Here is a 23,758-nt window from a genome sequence, read left to right as displayed (position 1 = left end):
ATTATTTTTTATTATTATTACCTAATAGTTTTTACTTACTCTTGCCAACTGTGGCGATAAAAGCTGCAGATCAGTTTAGTGTGCTGTTAAAAACGCTTTCTTGATATGTGATAACATACAAGCACGCCTCTTATTTGATACTAGCCAAACCAAGCCTTCAATAGGCAGACAAGGACACAAAAGCGTTTTTTAACGTTTTCAACCATAATTGAAATGTAAATACAAATTTGGCGAGAGATCAAATAGCAAACCTGCAAACAACTTACAATTTTACCTTTGTCCCATGTCTGGATTTGGCAGCACTTTGAGGCAACAGAAACCAATAGTACAAGTTGTTTCATGATTCCCGTTTTTTCTGTATTATTCACTTAACATTAAATTGCTGCTAAACCTTACATGAGGACCGCACTCGCGTGGTAACGCCTTGTGTTATGTTCATTCGAATTGAAACTCGGCAACTGCTTTTTGATGTCAATGTTTATGTTGGGTACTTATAGCCGTCAGTTAAGGAGGAAGCGTAGACAATGGGTATAAGCTCGTTTGAGAGTTTTCTAAAATTGTACCGCGAACGACTCCTTCAATCTGTCGATTTACACGACCAGTATGTGGTCCTGGATGGCAGTGAAGTCCTGTACATGCTGTACTTTGAATGTGACAAAAACGGACGGTGGGTTTTGAAATAAAAAAGCACGAAAATTCGACATCATCTTACGCATAACTTAGTAACTGCATGAGACGGAAATATTTTAGAATTAATGTTTTATAGTTTCAGGTAAAACAGTGGTTCCCAACCTTTTTTATCACATTCCTCCCGTTGTCCATTTTCGAACTATTTATTCCTCCCCATAAGACAAAAAACAATTATAACATAAAAAATTATAGCAATTTAAAATATACCTTATAATTAGAATGTCCAATTTAGAATCCTTTACAAATATTCTGTAATATTTTCAATGTAATTTTTTTAACAGTTTTAAATTCCTCCCCTGAAATCATAAGATTCCTCCCTAGGGGAGAATTCCTCCCCGGTTGGGAACCACTGAGGTAAAACATTGTTTAAGGTGAAATTCCGATAAATTAAATGTGTCAAGTAACACCAACTAAACTTGCAATGTTAAACTCCACAATATTTAAACCGGTGTTTTTCAGAGGAAACTACGTCAGTTTTAAATCGGTGATCGAGCAATTTTTCAACAACCTGAAATCTTGCAATATTACTCCTGTGGTTGTGTTCGATGGGTGAGTGTTTGATAAGAGGCTTGTCTCGACAGAGTTTAAGTCAACCCAACTTGCAACCTTTAACCGTTTCTGTATGTACGTGGTTAAAAAAACAAACTAAAAGATTGTAAAAAGTCTTTGCAATTTGTGAGGTCATGAGACGTTAACACAATTAAATATAAATCTAGACAATTTAACAGATACAGCACAAAGTCTAAAGAGAACTTCCAAGTAAAAATTTAAACTTTCCCTTAATAGATTTAAACTGGGAGAATACGAAGACAGGTACTTGAAAAGAAGAAAAGACAAAATCCAAAACATGATCAAGTTGTTCAAAGGTAGACAAAACCACGCTTCAAAAGTCAAACCATGTTTCAGTGGTAAGTCACATTATTCCCACTTCCTTCTGAGAGTTTGTTAGCCTGACGCATTGTGCAAAGAAAAATGTGAAGTAAGCCTCTAAACCAGTGGTTCTCAAACTCGGTTCATTGGGCCGCATGCGGCTCCCAACTGTACTTATTCTGCGGCTCGCACCAGACCTCAGAAAACCACCAAACATTGCTATTTTAGCTTTCAAAGTAATAATCTTCAGTGATTTTCTCAAGGTTTTGTTTTTTGCGGCTCCCTACACACTTAAAAAAATACCATTTGGCCCCGACAATAAAAAAGTTTGAGAACCACTGATCTAAACGTTAACCAAGTTAACCATGACACCTAAGTTATATAGTCACTAAAACGTTTAACTACAAAGATTGATGCACTCTTAACTACTTTAGCATCAAAAAAGAAAACGCTTTTTGCTCAAGTCAAAGTCATATGGCTGTCAGCATAAGCAATGGCACCAAAACTTTTTTGTTGTGCTAACGGATTTGTTTACAACTTGAAGTAGACATACCCTTGCGAACGTTTTGGCCCATTTTGACAAACTAAGTCATCCTCTTCTTAAAAAACAAGAAGTTAAGAATAAACAGCTTCCAATTTTGTTTCAAATGCACGATACACCGATTTGCAACTAAAGTTGTATTTTCCAAAAGTATCTCAAAACTTTTTAACACTTTGAAAACAAAGTAATGTTTTGGGATCCCAGGAACACTGGAACCGTGTCAGGGGTATCTGCAAACTTAAGGTTTACAAAAACACGTAAAGTCGTGCGAACAAAATCGTTTCACTTGTACGCAGAACTGGCGTTTCAAAAAGTTCTTGGCGATCTCGAAGTCATATCCGTAACAGGCGTGGGAGATATGGACGAAAGCACTGCACTGATTGCAAACCTACTCCATGCTTCAGTAGTGGCCAGTGATACGATATTTTGCACTTTTCGTCTCGAGAACGGAATGATTCCATTACACACCTTGCAATGGAAAAAGGTAAGGCAAAATTTAACAACAAAATATTTACTGTTGTATGTCTTGTTCCGTTTGCTTTGCAAATATCAAAATAAATCCACATTTTGAACAGAAGTTGTCAACAGGCCTGAAATTAGGGCCCAAACCGAGCCAAACAGTACAAACGCGCAGCCTTCTACGCTCAAAGTTGGTGCTTACATGTTACACGTCTTTATTTCGGTGCGCAACAAAAATACTGGGGGCGCCATAGAACATGTGTAACGTACCAATTGCGTAATAAAAATACCGATAAAATCCTCAGTTCCTTATGTAAAGTTTCCTTATCTCATCTATATACACAGCCGCAACAGGGAAGCAATGGCGAACCTTTCATGAGAGGCAGCAAGTTTCTTCAGAGACAATTTGCAGATTACTTCAACATGGATGAAAATGCAATCCCGTATCTTCTTGTGTTTTGTCCCAATGTTGGAATGTTTAAATCGAAAACGACAGAAGCATTCCGTCGCGACAACTTTGAGGTGAAAAAAGTTTTTTGTTGAAATTTTTCAGAGAACAGCCTTTGTAACAAGATCCAAAGTAACTAAATATCAAAATCACATATATCAAAAGCGTGATTATTGTACCCATACTAAATTATACGCTTTTAAATTGATTTGGATAGTTAAACTTTCTTGGTCGATTGGGAAACAGCCATAAGAATAGGAGTAACAAATTTAATGAAGAATATAACGCTTCCAAAAGAAGTAAAATGCGTTATTTACATCATTAAACTTGTGAATAGATCCGTACATAGCTTTCCAGAGTAACCGATTGGTCAATTTCCACTCATCCTTGCCAAAAAATGTAACATAACCCCTTTATGTAGGGTTTAGATATGCCTGCAAGTGTGACACAAGGAAGCAGCAAGTCACAAGGAGTCAGATTGCTGGAAAAGTGCATTGTGTGGCTCTCGGAAAATTACACAGGTGAAGAGAATGAAAAAGGTTTCATCGCTAACATCGCAAGCTCGGTTGAAGAATCAGAAAGAGATAACTTTATGGAAAACGTAACAACCTTTCTGGGTGCTTCCAGACATCCACGTGGCCAGGCAAAAGTCCTTGAGGTTGTTAGAGGTCAAATCGAAGATAGCGAGTTTGGGGAAAGGATCGACAATGAGGACTTGGAACGTCGCGAGGTAAACGATCCAATTGTCGTGGAAAACAACTTCGGAGAGTTACTAGACCACGCTTCTACACTTAGTTTCCCATCGTGGGCTCTTCGAATGTTGATGGCTAACGCTACAGGTGCCCCGATGGTGAATTACTTACCATTGGCGCTAACTGACCCATCACAGTATCCGTCCCCGCACATTGCAGCAGCAGAAATCCGCCTTCAAGCTTACAGAGCTTTGGTCCATAATGACAGCAACAACAACGAGTTTTGCGAATTTGACCGCGTGGAGCAAGATTACAAGGAAACTTCACGACAACTAATCGTCCGTTGTGAAGACAATTTAGGGCCACAAGGTCGCGCCTTTGAGCGTGTGGATGATGACGCAACAATGGATGCGCGGAAAGCGTATCTCATCAATACTTTAGTGTCGCCTGAAAACGCTGCAACCAGGGCCAGATTTGATAACATTCTTCCCCAGTTAAATGACGACCTGCAGCTAACCATGGCAGCCACCTTGCATTGGATTTCAAAGTCACGACCGGATGCAGCAGCAGTCAAGGCTCTCGCTTACCAAATTGCGGTTTGTCAGAATCTCAGAGGCACGCGACAACCGCACGGAATTGTACGTGACATGCGTCAACGTTTGAATGAGCGTGACTCTGGAGATTGGTGTACTGACCCACAAGCCCTACACTGGTCTTCTGAATGGCAGTTGTGTCTTTGGGAAGCAATTAATCTGAATCAGATATTAGGTTTTCCCCTGCCGGAGCCTGATATCTCGAAGGTGTTTGAAGGGATCTTGTTCGAAAAGGCGTGCACTTGCTTTCTGGCTGGCCACGCCGCAGACAACTTTATACGAGACCGAGATATTCGTGACCTGCTGGCGACGATTTCTACCCTCCTTCCCGGTGTGTGATTAAAAATGGTTATGCGAGATGATGTTCCAACATTTTAGTGCTTCTTGCTTATTAGATATTACACTTGTTCCGTTTTTATCGTTTTTGGCCGTGTTGGTAATTACAACAATTTTTGCATGTAGTTTTTAGACCCAATAAGTTATTTAATTGTCAAGGACTTTTACGTTGCCTTAAAAAAAGTTTTAGCAATTTTTCAATAAAAAAGCTATAATTAAAACTTCTTTTTATGTTTTCGTTTTTTTGTTGCTGTTTGATTACATTAAAAACAATCTAATGTTGTGAGTTAACAGTATCGGAAAAAAGATACAACGACCAAAGAAAGGTTTAAGTTCATAAAAGAGTTAAACAAAGGTTTAAGCTCACTGAAAAAGTCATTCGTTTTTACGATTTTAAGATCTCGACAAATTTATAGAGTTCTTCTGGCAATAAATTTAATATTACGCCTGGAAGCGACAGCTTATGTATAAATTCCGTGTTAACAGCTTCATTAATACGTTCCAGGATTTACAACAATACATTTCTCAACCAACGCTCACATAGACTTGTTTCTAAAAACCCATATACTTGAAAGTACATCGACAAACGTAGTTTCCCAATAGTTAACCTATTATCCAGTGTGAACTTCAAACAATGTCGACAAATAAGAAAGTAACCGTCAAAAACGTAATTAAACCAACGTGTTTTTTTGTAGCGCTGTCTCCACCAAGTTAATGATTACCTTTTTGTTATTGTCTGTTTGCTTTAAACAAGGACTTGACTGAGAAGCGCTTGGAAGGGCTTTTTATATGTTTGTTTATGGTTTCAACCAGTAAAAATTCGGGGTCGGCTTATATCGATTTAATTGTTTCAGGAAAAGCAAAAAAATAACAACCAGACAAAGCATGTATGCTAAATGTTTTGGACAAATCTGACCTTTTGTATAGCTGTAGTGCAAAGGCAAGTTCGAACTTAAGAGTAATTGGTCTGGTCATACGAGGGTTTAGCTCAGAAAAGTTCTAACCAGGGCGAAAGTTTACTGAACAAAGGTTTCGCCCATCCGGTTCCGTATTGACTTTTTCGTCCAAACTGGTATAAAATACAGAACAGTTTAATCTGTGAAAAGTTTTTTGTCTAAAAGCCGAATATCGTTTATGTATTGTATTAGTCTTGATATTTGACATCAAGTTTTGGTGTATTTTATGCAGCCTTTTACATTTTAAATTGAAAAACAAATTCCTATACTGTTTGAATATGAGAAACGCTGGCAAAAGTGCTGTAATCTTATTGGTCATTTTGGTGATTACCATTTTCCTCTATTCGTTCCTACCTTTCACAAAGCTTCTCAATATGGTAGTAAAACAAGAGCCGACAAGGTCGCACGAACAAGAGCAGTTGCCGGCGCGGAAAGGGCGTACAGATGCCGTAATACTTTTGACACAAATGCGATCTGAATCCAGCGTGCTTGGAGAGATTTTTAACCAACGGACGGACGTTACGTATTTCTACGAACCCCTCATACCCTTTTCTAAAATTGGTTGCGAAGATTTACTGGAAGATCGACACAAGGTTTTGAGGAAGATTTTAAGCTGCCAATTCGACTTGCAAGAGCATTACGCACGCGGATATGAAGCAAGTAAAACCAAAAAAATCAATGGAAAGTAAGTAGCTCCTCTGGGGGTAATGAAACACAACTTATTTATCGAACTTTACAACACCATTTATGGACCTGTTCATAAGTTTAATGACATAAATAACGGCCCAAATCAGAATTGTAAACATGCCTGGAATTGCAGCTGGAAACCCGGCCCGAACGCGAATCGTTTTTGAAAAGTCCGTTTAGGCCCGAAAGTTTGATTGACATGTTTATATATTGAAGCCCCAGGAAAGACCAAGGCAACAAACCCAATAGACAATTGGTACTGGATTTGTTTAACAGTAGATCAGGTCCAACAACGGGGTACTTAAATTTATTCCAACACAAATACTGACACAGAATGTCAAGTCAGGCCCGAATCAAGCCCGTTTGTTTAAAGAAACCTAAACCTGAACCCGGCCCGACTAACAACTTTGGTCCAAATACACTTAAAAAGCGATATTTTTCATCAATTAAACGTTTCGGCAAATGCTTTTTATGTCTTTTTGGACCGTTATAAACTTTCAAAAACTAGCAAAAAAGTGTGTTTTGTTAGAAAATGACATATTTGACTTCTGGTACAGTGTGTATGACCGAATCCTTAGTTTCGACTTAAGCCACCGAAAACAACGTTACAGCAGGCCGATTGCGGTATGCCGCATTTTTGGTGTGCTTTGCAAACCAGTTTGTTGCACGGTATTCGCTTTTTGAGAAGTCCAAGGGCTCTTGTTTCGTCCAAAGGCCTGAATAGGGAACTGACATTTTTATACATACCGGTTACGAGGCAGCTTCGTTTTGTTTGTTTTCCGCAGTTGTATGACGAAAAAGATCTGTTTCACTGAAGACGCGAAAATGAGTCGTTATCTGGTGAGGGATTCGGACATTTGTGAAGCACGAAATGGTGGTCAAAAGTGCTCCGAGCCCATCAACTTGACGGCTTTGTCAAAACACTGCAAACAAGCCTTTTACGAGCAACAAAGGCAAGTCCAAATTCACGTTACGATGTTTGGATACAGACACGACGGTTGCATACACCTGAAAATAGCAGCTGGTGTAAATTGGGGTGTTCCAAGTAGAAGATTATAGGGAGGCTGCTGATTGCTGGGCTACAGTAAAGTTGAATCATTTTGTAGCAATTAACAACATTAAAAAGTTTTGGCTGTTTTATGAAGTAACCTCTCGTTTAAATTGTTGATGCATACTTTCAGGCATGGACCCGTACAACCTTAATTGTTTTTTTTTTGCTTTTGAACGTAGAAACATACCACTGTATTTTGCCTTTGAAAGCAGAAAAACATTTCCAAGCCGATCAGAAAAGACAACCACATAACCCAGTGGTTCTCAACTGGTGGTCCATGGTGACTTTTTGGGTGGTCCACAGGATGTCCACGAAATTTGTTGATAAACGAGAGATGATTGCATATTATATATAGAAAGAGTATCAAAATGTTAGCGGTTAATAATAGTATATCACTTCTTAAAATCGCTTTAAAAGAATTATGTTTCAAGCCGAAATGGTTGTTTCGTATGCGAACTTCATTCTTGCTTCAAAAAGAAATGGTCCACGATATTATTTTCACTGGGCCGGTGGTCCATGGCCCGAAACGAGTTGAGAACCACTGACATAAGCTTTTACTTTCCGTTGTTACCTGTAGGTGATATATCTGTGCAAGCTTGAGGGGCTGGTGCCTTTGTTGACAAACCAGTCGCTGAACGTCAAAGTTGTGCACCTTGTACGTGATCCAAGAGCAACTGTGAACTCAAGGATGGTTGATAGTCCAAACCCTATCGGGTGGGTGTTATTTGTGGAAACGGGCCGTTCAATTTCACATAATTCAACAGTTATTTTAATTAAAGGTTTAATCAATCGTTATTACACAGTGTTTTGACATGTTTGCGTTGAATTCTGTTTTCCTTTGTTTATCGTTCACTGTACTACGCGCATTCAGAGTTATTTATCCTGACGAAGGCGATGTGTAAAGGACGTCGAAATGTCGGTATAAAATATAGTTGCCAAAGAAGTGTTCTAAAAAGTTAATTGTTTTAGTTTTTGTTTGTTTTTAAAATTTGCCCAGCTCATGTTAAACTTATACAACATGCCATAAACTCTTTTAGGTATTAGTGTATTTAACATGTCTTTGTTACTCTCGTAGAGCTGAAGCCAACGCTATATGCAAAAGGTTGGCAGAAAACACTCTGTTTGCGAAAAACGTCATACAACAAGGCGAGCTCAGCAAGCAATACATCCGAGTCAGACATGAGGACTTTGCCCTGAATCCCATAGAAATCACACAATATATATATGATTTCGTTGGAATCAACATGAATCCCACCATCAAGAAATGGCTCAAAGAGGCGACTTCGCAACAAAATGATGCAAACCTTTCTGTAAAGCAATCACAAGGCACTAAACGAAACGCGGCCAAAGTTATCTCTGCCTGGAGAAGCAAGATGTCCTGGGATGAGGTACAGGCGGTGCAGAAGATATGCTCGGAACCACTGGATCTGCTCGGTTACCGGCGTTTTGATTCTAAAAAGGATCTTAAGAGCATTGAGTCGATTCCCCATGTTATGAAAACAGACGCAAAGTGATTTGTGCAAGGAATCCTGGGTGTTGAAGACTGTTTTATTCATGCATGATGGAATGACATTGTAGCAGCAACATACTGTGACGAAACTTAAGCATGACATTTTTTTTACTATACTTATGCGTGGCACTTGATTTTTTTTACTTGACGACTAACTACTTTTTGTTGAAAGTAAACTATTCTTTGCACAAACATGTAGCTTTTCAATGTAATCGATAATTATGTGTTCGGGTGACTTGGCTCATTTGCTAAGTTGAAATGTTTTACAAATAGTTTTGCATCTGCGGTAAATTGCACATAGACGTTTTAGGTGGCAATGTTAAACCTCACCGGAACAAGTTTGCCTAAGTTTGTATTTTACTAAAACTGTTCCACTGCATAAACGTAGTGTTGGGCGTTTATAAGTTGACAAAGCCATTACTGTGTTGTATGTAAAAGAGAGAGAGGCCGAAACTAAAAGTAAAAAGTAGGTTTAAAACGGCCATAGTACGCCAAGCATTCTTGCTTGCTTGGGCGACCGGTTTGATTCGGTATAACGCCTTTAATAGGCCTGACGTACTATGATTTATAAATAAGTGTGTAGTGATCGCTGGTCTGTGTGAACTCTTCAAGGCCGATCCCAGTTATGTGCGTATGTTCACCTTATGTAAAGTTTAACGAAAAATTGAAAGCGAATTGAGTTTGAAATGAAAAATTGTTTTGTTGTAAGTTTTGATTTATTGGACAGCAAAATCAAATGGGAAAAAGATTCAATTTACTCGCAATACAACAAGCAACTCATCTTAAGAATAACGCATTCAGGCGTTATCTTGTCCATCGAACATAAAAAAATAATCAAACAAGCATATTTTCGGAGTAGTAGACCTCAATGACATCCACGAGGTGTCAACAAAGAGTTAGATTTCAGTAAAAGAGAAAATCATACAAAACTGTAATGCTCTTCAGAATACACAACATAAGCTAGACATATATGCCTATAGGCACGGCAACAGTCTTTCAAATGATTAAAGTTATCTTACTGTGGTTCAACGACGAATAAATAGAGGTTCAAAAATATGATTTCTGCATGTTTAAGATTATCAAGCTATTAGTTTGTTTGTCAGTGTTTACCTGAAAATTATTGATAATATTTAATTGATCAAAATAACAAACTTAGATTAGGTGACAAGTTATGTCATGTATTTTACCACTTTTAAATCTACATTCGGTTAAAATACAACATTGCTTTGTGTTGGAAGAGAAACCAGGAAGCACGATATTGTAAAATAAGCAGAATTAAACATTGAATATGTTCTTAGAGAAAGTAGAGTATTTTTAAGACTATTTGTTCAGCCACTTGCATATAAACGGCCAAGCCCAGTGTTATGGTGTATCTTATTTACTAAAGACAAAACTTGCTCGTAATGTAGCATTAATTATGTTTTAAAGTAGAGTAAGTATAGAGTAAAATATTGTTAAAATATTGTAAAATATAACTCTTTAGCTGATTCACTTGTAACTTTGCATGTAAACTTTTCAAGCGCAGTATTATGGTGTTTCTTTAGCAATGAGCTGTTCTAAGGACAAAATTTGTTCGTAATGCAACTTTAAACATGTTTTAAGTGAGCAGAAAGCAAGATTTGTTAACTACTTGTTAAGCCACTTGCAAACTTGAATGTAAAGTTTTCAAGCACATTATTATGATGTATCTCAAGCAAGTGAGCTGTTCTGAGGCTAAAATTTACTCTTAATACCGCATGTGCATTTAGAGTTTGTAGAAAACAACAGCAGAGGGAACGAAACAATCGCTTTAGTCACAGCAGCAACAACAACAGTAGGGCCGGGCGCCTTCTGTTTTTGCCCTGGAAAGAATAGTTGAGCTCACAGTTGCGCTGTGCAGGCGGGAAATAGGGGATATGACGTCATGAACAGTGTGCTGCGTTTGATTTAGTGAAATGTCAAAGAAAAGCGACGCGATTATGCCACGTTGGGCGTGATGGGTCGGTGTAAGGCGTTGACAACTGTTTGCAAATCGATTAGAGGCATTAGAAGAAGTTTTTACGCAATATATTAAAAAGTAAATCTGTGGTATTGAAAAAAAAAAGAATACAGGATTTGCTGTTGGTAGCTGTGCAAATTAGTTACGTACTTCAGTTAACTGTACTTGGGCGTTTTGGCATAAGTTGACATTAGACGCTGTTTCATGTATTTTAGGATTAGGATGAAAGAAACAAGAATATCAGTTAGATGGTGTACATTAGTTCGGGTCGGAAAGAAAAGTACCAGTGTTCGAAAACACTTTAGAGTGAATGCATGGTTGATGGTCTCTATTTACAGAAAAGGCTTTGCTGTGCGATAGCTGTGCAAAATAGTTACGTACAGTTGAAACTATTTGGTTGTTTGGCATTACTTTGCATTAGAGGCAGTTTTGGGGCGTTAGGAAAGAAAGAAAAAGACTGGTTTAATATGGTGTCTATTTGTCCAGGTCGAAAATAAGAAAAGTGTCAGGAAAAGCGTGGCTGCGGGGTTTGTTATGCAAATTAGTTACGTACGTTAGATTGAAAACCTTGGCCGTAGAGTTTAGTGTGTTTAGTAGACATTCAAGTTGTGTGCTGATTTAAGCAAAATAATTCTCAGCATTTTGGGAAAAAAATTTCAGTGTGATTTGTGTGAAAATAGAGCAACAAAATAAAAGTCATGTGATCAGCAGAACATGTAATGAACCTCTACACACAAACAGCACAACTTGAATGCGATACCAAAAAAATAACAACTGATGGTACATAGCGTTTCGTTTAAATTGGGCGGACGGGCATGTTTTCAGTTAGTATATCCCGCTAACTATGCTAGAATACACGGAAAGTGCTTTGTACGCAGCGTTCACATGGAGTTCGGCTATCAGTGGTGATTGGGGACAATTCTTATTCTGCACAGGATATCCCGAAAACAGACGCCGCAGCGTGTGAGCGCTTTAAGCCCGGGGAAACGAGATTGCTGGCAGTTGCAGTATTAAAAGCTGAGAGGAAACTCTGGTGGTCAACTCATGCACCACAATATGTTAGAGCAAGCTCTATTTCAGTTTTTGTTGCGATGGCGGCTTAAATTTTGACAGTGTGCTTTAAAAACGTCGGATGAAAGTCAGGATTTTGTCTCTTTTGCCCAACGAAAGCACAGCAAAAATGAAAACACATAAAAGCACATCCAAGCCAATTGGTTGTTGAAAACATATATTTGAAATGTAGTACACAAAGCTTTTTCTCATTTACCTTGATAAACTATTGAATGTATATATAAGAAGAAAAAGACGAAAACCTTTATAGTAATCGTATGTGGAAAGAAAATAATTTTTGAGGTAAAGACGTTATAAACCTAAAGGTAACATCCTAGTACTTTAATAACGTGAGACCCCGGCTATAACGCACCTGATGCGTACGTAAACTACATTCACAAGAAGAGATTAAGGTAGCAAACCTTGAGGTTGAAGTAATGCTTTAGTAATTAATAACTTGATATCTAGAACCCAGAAATTGGGCACGTAAAACAAGTTTGCAGGAAGTATTCAAGTTAAGATTGCGCCTCGCAGCAATAGTGTAACCATATCTGCTAAAAGTTGTAGAACGGTTGAAAGAAAGCCTCACTGTTTAAAATAACATGAGATCTCGGCTAACGGACCTACGCAACAAAAATACATTTGAAAGAGGTTAAATCTACATAAACGCCACAGTTTTCTGCTTTGGATTGCGTAAAAGTTCGGGTTTGATATTTTTTTCTATCATGCATGCATTGCGTGTATTTGTCATGAGCTCAATTTTGTGCATAGAAAACAACTAAACCTTTCCAGAATGGTTTATTCTTGGACCCGACAGGTGAGGGTCTGTTTAAGTCGTTGTGAATATGAGTTTAGAACCTCTTAAGGGGGAAAGCAACGAAACAACACAAAAAGCGTCGACCGGTTTTGAAGACATTGAAGACGATTCGGAAAGTCTCAATTCAACGGCAGTTGACGGAGACGAAAGGCGGATATTTATTTCCGACGAAAGTTTTACGAAACAACCGCTACCCACTGAATTTTCAACTCCAGATCCGAAAAACGGGAAGACTACACCAGAAAAGGAAACTACCAAAGTTCACGACATCACAGAGGAGGAACTTTTGGAGCAACAGGTATATTAGAACCACATTTTGTTGCATTCTTGTTAAAATGTATTAGGTTTTGCCACAGATAAGACCAAACATTAGCCGATAAAAAGTTGAAACAGTCACCCTTGATGTTTTTTGGGCTCGTCGAAATGATGGAAGCAAATTAGATTTATGTTGATGTTTCAAATTAAAAGTTAAAGGGTTCATGCTTTCTGTAGAATGCAACAAGAGTAACTAACTTACAGTTAAAGTTTTGCCCCGAATAAGACCAAAAAACAAACAACAAAAATTAAAACAATATGGACCCTAAGATTTTGTACAATACAATTCGACAAAATGATGGAAACAAATCAACCTAACGTTTCCAAAACGTTTGAATAATATAGAATGTCCCTTTTTTGTCTTTGTATAAGACCAAAAGTTAACCAATAAAAAGTTGAAGCGATCGCCTCTTAAGTTTTTGAACATTAAATTTCGTCGAAATGATCGAAGAGAATAAACCTAATATTGCCAAAACGTTTGAGTACCCTTTTGCGCCTATTTGTGCTGTTATATCTTATTCGCCATTAAACTTATACTTAGATCCGTTTACTAGGTTCCCAACCTAATGTTGTTTTCCAATTTAAAGTAATGGGTTCTTACTTTTTCGGGTTGTTTTTTAATCTATTAAAAGACATAAGCAGTGAGCCGTTTAATACTACATGGTACTTAAGAACACCGGAATGTATACAATAAGGATCCAAATCAAATTTAAACTGTTTAATCACTTTATGTTATTTCTCTATCTTAAATTTAAATCCAAAAAAAGGGGTTCATACTTTTTAAAGTTATCATTTTGTGAATGAGCCTTTATGTATAGCCTACGCCATAAAATGACACGTACTATACAGTTTAAGTCTACAGTTTACAAGCGTTAATTTCTGTATTTATAAATATACCGGAATGTATATAAGGTTTTAACCAAATTTCACCAAAATCTTTGTACAGTCACTGAAGGAGGGAGAAAGGCAACCGGAAGATATCAATAACTCAAGCGAAGAAATTCGGGACGCGTTTTCCGTGTCAAGGTATGAGAGTCTGCTAAAGAGCTTTGACATCCAAACTCCAACTAGGTTAGAAACTACTTGGCCAAAAACTTAAACGCCTAAATCAAGTCTTTCGCAAAACATAAAACAAAGCAAATCTGTTCCTCAGTTTATGAACAAACAAATACTACCTTAAAAGACAACAACGGTTGCTGGAATAAATATATTGCATAATTTAGTAATGATAAAATCAATTGTTTAGGTCTTTTCTGAAACACAACTGACACTTTATATTTTCGTTATATTCGTACAGAATCGCAACTTCTTAAGCGCTTTTTGACCAGGTGTTACAAGCCACTTGAGGAAAACTTGCCTAAAACGTCTAAGTCGAGTCATTCCCAAAACATATGAAACAAAATTCATTGGGTTTTTGAATAACACCACTGCCCAAAACGACAAAAACAATGCAGATTTTAATTGCACATAAGATAGAATAAATTGTTCGAGTGATTCCTGGAACATTATTGAGGCTATCTATTTTCGTCATATCCGAAAATCGCAACTTCCGACAAGAAAACGTTGACAGCATTACGTTTTAAAAAGTGATGACACATGATACGATTTCATGAGCAATCACGGGACAGGTAATATCACGAATTCATGATCTTGAAAATCATGTGACGTTTTCACTTCAACACATGACAAACACTCATGCCTTTAGTATACAATCGAAAATTGTTTCACATTACATGTCTTCGCCCATCAGTTTCATAGGACACTTAAGGGCTTAGATTTACAAAGAGCATTGAAAGCAAAAAATCCGAAAAAGAAGACGGTAATGTAAAAGTTAATCTAAAAGCACAGGACGACAAAAGTTTGTGATATTTTTTAAACTTTAAGGTTGTATTTTTTTAATCAATTTTCAAATGCGTTAAAAGAATGATACCTAACAGTTTATTTGTTTGTACAAGATTTAAAGTGTAGGTAATGTTAACACTTGTTGCAACTTGTGTTCAATTTTGTGTTCAACTTTTTTTTTTAGATTGTTCATTTTTTCATTTTTTCATAAGCTTTCGTTGTAAATTTGCTAAAGCGGTAAAAGTAAAAACGATCTATTAAGTGTGTACAGGCTTAATTTAAACACTTTTCGCAACTTGTTTGTATGTGTTATTCTGTAAAAGTTGGTCTGAAAAGTATGTGCTTCCGGTTGTGTATTCTAGGAATAATAACAAACAGTTCACTTTATTTGGGCAGTTGATAATAATATCTAGCAGTTCATTTAAACACCTCTAGCAACTTGTTCATATTTTATAAGAAAAGTTAATCTGTATGTTTCTGGTTGTGTTTTTGTAGGAATAGTATCTATTTTCTGGCATAACAGTTTATTTTAGTTGGGCAGTAGATTTTTAACCCCTTATGTAACGTGTACATGTTTTATGTTGTAACACAGAACCGACTTATCAGCTCGAATTCAACAATCAGATTCCGTCACCGGTTTGCCCAGTGACGACAACAAACCAACGGATCTTACTCAGGTAAACAGAGTTCGATGGAAACGCGCAATTCGAGTTAAAACGAGTTGACGTCGAGTCGTTGCCACCAGTAGGATGCTGTAGGCGAGAGTTTGGTTTGGAAAGTTGCTGATTGGATTATTAGCAGGAAATGCAATAACTTTAATGCAGTGGTTTTCAACCGGTGGTACGCGTACCACTAGGAGTTTCAGGTTGTACGTGAGGAGCTTTCTGCTATACTTGATTAAATTCAGATGAAGGATTGATACTTAGTTGACCCAACTGAGTTCCTGTTTTCGACGATACTCGTGGGTTGAACTTGCTGGTTTCAAAAATAGGCTAGCCTAATCAAGAAGAATAGTTCTATCACTTCAAACAGGGTTTAGGTGGTACGCAGCGATAGAAATAATTCTCAGGTGGTGCGCGACAACTATAACGTTAAGAACCGCCGCTCTGAAAGCTGGTAAGAATAGTAAAGAAAGGACGACATAAAGATCTTAGTTTTGAAGATTAATATGATTTCTGTAGCTACGTTTTGATTTTGTAATGTTGCCTTTTCTATTAGAGTTATCAACAGTTGTAGCTTAGATACAGTAACTGCACCCTATTGTTTTTCTTTTAGAAGTTGCCTAGCGGTTGTTAAGTTTTAACAACTTTTTCAAAGTTAAATTTTTAGGAAAGAATATCGACACAATTAGGTTTTGGTGACAACTAGTTTAAAGTTTGAAGAAGTTTCAAGAGTTTCGACAGAATTAGCTCTTCCATCAGGGTGTACAGGTATCCGTGTCTTTAACACTGCTTCTAATCTAAGTAATCTGTTTACATTAGTTCGTCATACGTACATTTTTAAATGCATCCGAATCCATTAATTCCATCAGGTTCAGCGTCACATCACTCTGGCCGAACTCCATCGCTCGAACGACCGTGAGTCTGTGACGTCACAATCGTCTACGTCATCGTCGCTGCGTCGCCAGGGCAACGGAATGGGAGGCGGTCAGTCGAAGGGACCGGACCGTACGGTGCCACGAAATATCATGAGCGAAGAACCTAACGTAAGTTGAGAAATGTTTTTGTGCGTCTTTACGGAAGGCGTAAAGCGTTTGCTGAAAACAAAACTTTAAACTTCGGTTAATCCGGATCTGCTTGAACCAAAAAATTCGTCTGAATAAAACGAAGATCCACATTAACCGAGGTTTGCTGTAGAAATGAAGAAAAATGGGCAGGAGGGTTTGGATTGTAGGACCCTTGTAAGAAATGTAGATGCTTTTATTTAAAACAGGCTATGCGCTTTGGTTCATTGTTGAGAAAAGGGGCAAATAACACTAAATCTATCATCATACTCAAGTCACTTAAGTCTGTTTGGAATTTGTGAATGGAATATGACGAACGTTGGTAAAACAATCAAACCAATGTTGGAAACTTTACTTTTGAGATAACAAAAAGGCCTCCTGAAACATATTGCACAAAACGTTGAGAAGACAACTTAAAATGTTCAGAAAAGGTGAAAGGTCAAATAATTGAAGATCCACTAAAAGCGACAATGAATGCATGTGAACTTACGGTTTTTTCTTTTTCAGGATCTGCTGCAAAACCGGAAGAAAGTTTCACAGTCTGAAGTGACAGGCAACTGTCGTCCTTGGTCCGATCATGTTTATTACAAGTTGTTCATGGACACAGAGGGAAGGAACGCTACTCTCATGGTGCTCAAGTGTGAAATCACGTATGTTGACGTTTTCACTGATGAGGAGCACTCACTCTACAAAAGCAGATTCATTGGTAAGCAAACACTTCAGAGTTCAGGATTTGTGACCAAAGTTAGGCTACCTTAAGATCAGTTTCTACATGTAGCATAGAGGCATTTATTGGAAGCAACAATCACCAATAGGAAACCCTGTATTAAAAGAAACTTCCATGCAAGAAATAGTGACACAAACATAAATACTATTTCCCTTTGGGTCTTTCCAAAGCTTCCAAACTCAGTTTTGTGTTGTTTCAAACAGGCATTCTGCCACAAAATATGTTATATTTTATGATTAAGGGGCCTTATGTCTGCAGCTTTACACATCCTTTAGTTCTATAGTTAACTTCTGTGCCAATTTGGGACTTTACAGTCGTTAATAAAAAAAACTATACATAAGAGCAAAAAACGCCGACTAAAAATGGCTAAAGACGCTTTGCCTTAAAAGTTCTTCGGTGGTTTACAAATGTTTTATTCCCACATCAAATTACAACATAATGCAACTTCTTGGTCATTGTCGCGTTTATAATAGGGCCTACGGTCTAGGTTAAAAATAACCTTTTGAGCTATTCGGCTGATATCCAGAAGCTGTCAGTCAGTTTCAAAGCCAATATTTTCTTTTTTTTAAGCAAGATCCTCTTTTTTAACCACACAGTACAGTTTCCAAAATAGAATGACTGGCGCCACAAAAACAAGTCAAAAAACTGCAAGGCACAAAACCAAACGTGCGCCTCAGGGAAGACGCGGACAGTCACAGGCATGTTGCCATCAGTCACTTTTGCCGTAACCACGCACTATCAATTTGCGCAAAAACGCACACACACAATGTAAATAGATTTGTGACAGTCAGTTGAAGTCCAGTTTCCCTGTGATTTATGTCCAGTTTTGGCAACCAGAAGTGGCGAGGTATAGCTCTTCAGTCTGTTACTTTTTACAAACTGAAGTGCCTTTAGATGTCTACACCAGTGGTTCCCAACCGGGGTGCCGCGGCACCCTGGGGTGCCAATTGCAATGCTCAGGGGTGCCGCGAGATATTGATATTGCAATACTGGGACCGATTCTTTATTTTAACTTTAACCCCATAAGTGCGGAATTTATTTATTTCTAACCGAGTTTCAGTGTGAGTTAAGTTTCGCGTCTCGCAGTTATTCCTGGCTCCATTCTGGAGAGTCGCTGGCGGTAAGTAGATACTCCGCAGTAAGACTTAGGATTCTCGCCCAGGAAAAAAAACAGAGTGAAAGAGATTTCGACTCGTTGCGTTTCTTTCCATAAAAAAGTTTGAATAGCATAACGATGGAAATTTTAAGCTTATGCACAAGCAGATGCCCCTCGACGCGTTCTGGATAAAAATGTGAAATGGATATCCTTGCGTTGGAAAGAAAGCTACTGTGCTTTTGTTGCAGTTTTCCTCGTCATACCTATGTGGGAGTGGATTTTCCGTATTAACGAACATAAAAACTTGAAAACGAGAACGACTACTTATAGTCGAGGAAGAAATGCTGGTGGCTTTATCGAATATGCCTTCACATATTAATGGACTTTGTGCAAGAAGCCAAGCCCTAATTTCACACTGACTTTTAAATAAATACATTTATTTACGCGCGCTATACTGTACAACTCATTCTGTGTTGTTTTATACATTTATTTGAAATACAGAAACCTATTAAAATTGATCCAGTTTTGCCAGGGTCCGCAAACTATTTATCTCTTTGATAGGGTGCCGCAAAGTCAAAAAGGTTGGGAACCACTGGTCTACACTATAGCTTGTACAGCCAACGTCTTGTCACCAGCTCCACTGATGAGCCCTTGTAGGTTGAAACAGTGTGCAATGTCCGCAAATAAATCCAGGCGTTTGTAAACCGGGATACGACAATGTTTGAATTTCCCACTGATTATTATATACACGTTTCTCAGCTCAACGCCATGCAGAGGTGGGATTCAGGTTCTATCGAACCGTCTCACGAAATTTTATGAGATTAGCGAACCGGTTAGCATTACTGGTTACTGTCAATGGACTTTTTGTAACAGAACCGGCTGATAGATATAACTTTTTTAACAGAACCGGCTGACAAAGGTTTGAATCCCACCACTACATGTATCCAACACAAATCGTCTTCGATCACGGCCGAAAGCTTTCCAAAAGCTTTTTTTTAGAATATCTTTTTTTAATCACAGGCGGCAAAAGCGAAGGAGTCGCACAACTTTTCGTCTTTGACTTGATGAAAGCGAACTGGGAGGAGAAAATCCCAAAGTCTCAGGCGATTGAGTTGAATGTTGACATAGTGATGAGTTCGTCTCCAATCCACTTCTGCTCTGAAACTCTACTCAACCTGATACAGCTGGAGAAGACTTACCTAAAACATCGAAACTTCGACGGACAGCTGAACGTGGTAATCCGATTTGCGCACAGTTATGGATGGGATGTGAAAGATGATGCAATAAGGGAACGCGTTCACGCTGGTGAGAAAAAATCAATTATTACAAAAGCAATGTTTACTGCAACCTTTTACTTGTAATCGAAACAACGCGTTTACATTACTAGAAAAACTCAAAACCATTTACGTTGTGTTGTACTAGTGATTGTTCGAAACCGCGACTTGTTGTATGTCTTTGAAATCTTTTAGATTATTACTGAGCAACTGTTTAGCACAGGTGTGCCCAGTTAAAGTTAAACATTCTCAATATTGCCCAGTTGTGGCACAAACAGAGTTGGTAAGGAATGACTTTTTAGCCCGGTTACTCCCAACAAACTAGAGTGCCGTTGGATGGTTACACTTGCCAATACGGCCTATCTTTTGTCATCAGCTGCACTGTTGAGACCCTTCAGGTCGAAGCAGTGTGCACTGTCTACAGCTCCTGTTTCAGAAGACAATCTTGCAATACGTTACAGTCCATAAAGCAGTGATTGTCTGGTTATGGTTTCATGTAGCTGTATAGGGTTTATTTGTAGAAGGATCCCGCAAAAATGTCAAGTTTGCTAAGTTCAATCACGTTCTATTTTCCTTAGGTCTTCGGAATCTCTTCAGGGAAGGCGTCAACCTTGAAGTTATGAGCGCGGACATCATAATGGAAGAGATGCGGGTAGATGGTATCCTAGCAACGGACGATGAGCTCGTCAAGCATTACGTGTCGCGTCGCCACGCCTGGTCGAGCCCGCCAATCAAAACATCGGTGAGTCGGATGTCAGTTGAGCGCTAGATTTGTCACGTGACTATACGCGAGCAAGCATGGTCGTTTGTTGATCGCTTGAATTCGAACAAAATGATATTGGAGGCAGATAACTGGTTGCGTTTGATTACGAAAAGCGTTTGTGCAGAAAGCTCGATGAAAGTTGATTTTATGGAACTGACGCAATATGGCAAACCGTTAATGTTTGTGAATTTACTCTATATCAGGGGTCGGCAACTTTTTTAGACTGCGGACCGTTTTTGAAACTGAAATTTTATCGTGGACCGGCCTTCAAAAAACTACAAATATTCAGAAATGAAAGGCATCAATTAGTTTATAATATCCGGGAAGCATGGGCAAAATGTTTCAAAGCATTTGACCTGACAACGTATACGGCCCGGTAACAAACTCTTTCGGCGGTTGCCGACCTCTGCTCTATATGGTATGTGAACAGTTTCAGCATAGAAACTGTTTTAACTTTCACACGTTTTTAGTCAACGCAATTTTAGCTTGTCGAATGATGTGTTATCTTTTGAATTGAAATTCAAACAACTGGTAAAGTGTTTAGGAACACTATACACGGACTTGAAAAGTAGTTTAATCATAAACATTACTGCCAAGGTAGTGGTGTTTAAAGAATACATCGTTAAGACGTTTCGACAATCTCTGTCGTCAACATGCACTGATGATGACAACAGAGATTGTCGAAACGTCTGAACGATGTATTCTATATACACCACTACCTTGGCAGTAATGTTTATGATTAAACTGTTAAAGTGTTGTGTTTAAAAACTCGGTGGCAAATGATTATGAATTGATAAAAACGTGAAAAGTCGTATTTCTGTGTCGTGTTCACACTGGAATTACATGATTTCAAGTCTACCCGTCGCGAGCATATGTTCTCTATGGTTGTCTGGCGGAAAAGGAGAAATGTAAAACGAAAAGAGCGGTGGTAAAACTCAACGTTTGTACAACAACGTGGCTAATTGAATCATTAAACCATGAACTCTTTTGTATTTACCGCTAATAACTTACCCAACACTTAAGGTCTTTGTTGTGTAGGAGTCTTTAACCCTTGCTGTAGAATCTTGTAATCCTCCGTTTAGCAAACAAACTTGCGTAACAAATTCCTCGCGAGCAGAAGTATATGTGACAATCGGCAGTACCGTGAGATTTCTGCATAAAAAAGACCAATTACTCTTGATATAACCTAAAAATAAATCTGACTCGCCTGTATGTTTTGTACGCAGAAATTTCACGGTTCCGCTAGAAGCGCTGAAGCGTCGATGCGCCCGCAGCCGACCAATAAGCTTTCGCCACGTGTCCGTCGCGCGTCGATCTCAAGTTCGTCTTCTGAGGAAGATTTTGAATGTCTAGCCGAGGACGACATGTACCACGTTTTCCTATTGGACAAGCTCGATCAGATTTTAGCCAATCAGTACCCGAGCAAGCGCCCAGGTGTGAGATTTGAATTAGCGTTGTTGTCCTTTCTGTTGTGGTTGTTGTTTTAAGGCTTTAACGCGGGGTGAACGCCTTATGGTTTAAGCGTAACGTTGCATGGCTGTTTATTTACTTTTGGCTTCTGTTTCGTCAAGGCGTTTTGCATGAGACCATGTGTTCGTGGGGACTTGAAAACGTTCGTATGCAATACATAATGTAGGGGAGCTAATATAGGTTTAAACTATAACCGATTTAAGCCTCAATTCCTACATATAGCACTCATTCATTTTGACATTGGTGATTGTATATCGGTTGGTTCAGAGTCGCTATACGACACCCTACAAGAGCAATTTTGATTTTTTTGAGAAAAAGGCATCGGGCACTGGTTAAGAAATAGCAGTATTGCTTGTTCTAAAAACCAGGACACTAATGGATCTTAATTCAGTGGTAGGATTCAGCCGGTTCGCACCGGTTCTATAGAACCGCTTTATGAAATTTTATGAGATCAGCAAACCGGTTAGCATAACTGGTTACTACCAATGGATTTTGTAATAAAACCGACTGAAAAAATATGACTTATGTGATAGAACCGGCTGACAAATTGGATCCTACCACTGTCTTTATCCCACTTGTATCTGTGTTGCTTCCCTTCTTAACCGATTCTTGTTAATTTTCTTCAGCAAAGCCAAAGTCAGCTCGAAGAGACAAACGGCCACAGCAGCAAACTAAGGTCGGTCGACTACGGCTCTGGTGACACAAAAAATGACGTAACTCTGACGTCACTGGGGAGAAGAAGCGGGCCGGGAGGAGAGAGCCTGGCCACTATGACTGACGAATATTACGTGGCACTGCACAGCGGCTTGTGGAACATAATTCAAGATACGAAGCGGATTCAAGACATTCTCAACGAGACTTTGGAGGATATATGAACTGTCGCCGGGCCGAAGAAGAACCACGTGACGTTACGGTTGGATGAATTTACGTCACCAAACTACGTAGCATAGTAGCACTTGTGACAAACTTTTTGGGGCTTTATATCAAATAGATCAATAGGATTATTTTGCCACAGTTTTCAAATAATTACAGATGTGATAACTGCAATACAGATAGGCTACATAACATTACTCTTTTTTTCGCCGTTTTTTTTTCACGTCGAATGATACGCCATTTGGTCGTTTTGACGTAGTTGGGGTCCGATCTGGGTTTTTCTTCCACGATGTTTGATTTTTGACGAGTTTCAGTTGCATTTCACATTGGCTCTGTTGCATTCAATTATTATAAACAATTTCATCTTGAACTAGTTTGCCTACCTAAATTCAGTCTCACTGTTTTTCTCTTTTGCCACATTTTATTGTCTGTATTTGTCCTCAAGGCGAAGAAGACATATTGTACCTGTTTACGTTTACATTCTGTGATTTTTAATAATCTACAATGGAACGATTGCACAATACTGGCACCTAGCGACCATCCATGACAGCTTGGTCCAACATATTTTCTCATATTTTTTGATTATTGCAATAACTTGCGTATCGATTTTACACCAGAGCTACGGCGCTAATAATAAACTTAAATTTTCTAGTGGGAAAGGAGACGTAGCCTTTTAAAGTGTTTGAATGGTAATCCCGGTTCGTTAGGGTACATCCCAAACAGCTTAGACACACTGGGGCCTATAGCCTAGACCTAGATAGTAAAGAATGAGGACAAATTTCGAGTCTCTACAATTGAAAGCATTATTTGGTTCTTAATTAGTCTATAAATTAATCAAGTTGTTTTCACCCGGTAACTTACACCAGATGCATACTTCGTAAGGCTGCTTAACCCAGGGTAGGGTACGTATTGTGACATGTTGTTAGGACGAGTAGGCTATGCAGACTACCCTGGTAATGGCATTCTCATTACGCAATAAGCATGATCCATTATACTA

At 38.5% G+C, this 23,758-nt stretch overlaps 3 protein-coding genes across 4 annotated transcripts; all 3 read left to right on the top strand.

Annotated features, from left to right (window-relative positions):
- Window positions 1-524: 524 nt before the first annotated feature.
- Window positions 525-4,756, top strand: LOC145219971 (single-strand DNA endonuclease ASTE1-like). Its single transcript, XM_080087266.1, has 7 exons — window positions 525-667; window positions 1,150-1,239; window positions 1,477-1,598; window positions 2,398-2,590; window positions 2,690-2,750; window positions 2,906-3,082; window positions 3,430-4,756. Exons 1-7 carry the CDS (start codon window positions 525-527, stop codon window positions 4,630-4,632), a joined length of 1,989 nt encoding a protein of 662 aa, XP_079943392.1. The 3' UTR covers window positions 4,633-4,756.
- Window positions 4,757-5,898: 1,142 nt separating this feature from the next.
- Window positions 5,899-8,893, top strand: LOC145219969 (carbohydrate sulfotransferase 1-like). Its single transcript, XM_080087265.1, has 4 exons — window positions 5,899-6,270; window positions 7,058-7,298; window positions 7,901-8,037; window positions 8,399-8,893. The coding sequence occupies exons 1-4, from the start codon at window positions 5,960-5,962 to the stop codon at window positions 8,835-8,837; spliced, it is 1,128 nt and encodes a 375-aa protein (XP_079943391.1). The 5' UTR covers window positions 5,899-5,959; the 3' UTR covers window positions 8,838-8,893.
- Window positions 8,894-10,885: 1,992 nt separating this feature from the next.
- LOC145217606 (uncharacterized) lies at window positions 10,886-23,423 on the top strand. Of its 2 annotated transcripts, XM_080084889.1 has the most exons (9): window positions 10,886-12,976; window positions 13,940-14,019; window positions 15,428-15,512; window positions 16,367-16,540; window positions 17,066-17,264; window positions 19,402-19,686; window positions 20,234-20,397; window positions 21,645-21,852; window positions 22,515-23,423. In XM_080084889.1, the coding sequence occupies exons 1-9, from the start codon at window positions 12,707-12,709 to the stop codon at window positions 22,586-22,588; spliced, it is 1,539 nt and encodes a 512-aa protein (XP_079941015.1). In that variant the 5' UTR covers window positions 10,886-12,706; the 3' UTR covers window positions 22,589-23,423. The 2 variants fall into 2 exon arrangements, with proteins under 2 accessions (XP_079941015.1, XP_079941016.1); XM_080084890.1 differs by lacking the exon at window positions 21,645-21,852 and having other exon boundaries at window positions 10,905-12,976.
- Window positions 23,424-23,758: the final 335 nt, after the last annotated feature.

This window comes from Phallusia mammillata, chromosome 3, assembly GCF_965637545.1.
Source record: "Phallusia mammillata chromosome 3, kaPhaMamm4.hap1.1, whole genome shotgun sequence".
NCBI classification, from domain to species: Eukaryota; Metazoa; Chordata; class Ascidiacea; order Phlebobranchia; family Ascidiidae; genus Phallusia; species Phallusia mammillata.
This window is presented reverse-complemented; position numbering and strand designations above follow the sequence as displayed.

Excerpts from the sequence above, each read along its gene's own strand:
- LOC145219971 (XM_080087266.1), top strand. The coding sequence starts at position 525 with ATGGGTATAAGCTCGTTTGAGAGTTTTCTAAAATTGTACCGCGAACGA. Across the intron at positions 668-1,149 it reads GAATGTGACAAAAACGGACG|AGGAAACTACGTCAGTTTTA; the intron begins GTGGGTTTTGAA and ends GGTGTTTTTCAG. Across the intron at positions 2,591-2,689 it reads TTGCAATGGAAAAAGGTAAG|GCCTGAAATTAGGGCCCAAA; the intron begins GCAAAATTTAAC and ends AGTTGTCAACAG.
- LOC145217606 (XM_080084889.1), top strand. The coding sequence starts at position 12,707 with ATGAGTTTAGAACCTCTTAAGGGGGAAAGCAACGAAACAACACAAAAA. Across the intron at positions 16,541-17,065 it reads TCATGAGCGAAGAACCTAAC|GATCTGCTGCAAAACCGGAA; the intron begins GTAAGTTGAGAA and ends TTTCTTTTTCAG. Across the intron at positions 21,853-22,514 it reads GTACCCGAGCAAGCGCCCAG|CAAAGCCAAAGTCAGCTCGA; the intron begins GTGTGAGATTTG and ends AATTTTCTTCAG.
- LOC145219969 (XM_080087265.1), top strand. The coding sequence starts at position 5,960 with ATGGTAGTAAAACAAGAGCCGACAAGGTCGCACGAACAAGAGCAGTTG. Across the intron at positions 6,271-7,057 it reads ACCAAAAAAATCAATGGAAA|TTGTATGACGAAAAAGATCT; the intron begins GTAAGTAGCTCC and ends TGTTTTCCGCAG. Across the intron at positions 8,038-8,398 it reads GATAGTCCAAACCCTATCGG|AGCTGAAGCCAACGCTATAT; the intron begins GTGGGTGTTATT and ends TTACTCTCGTAG.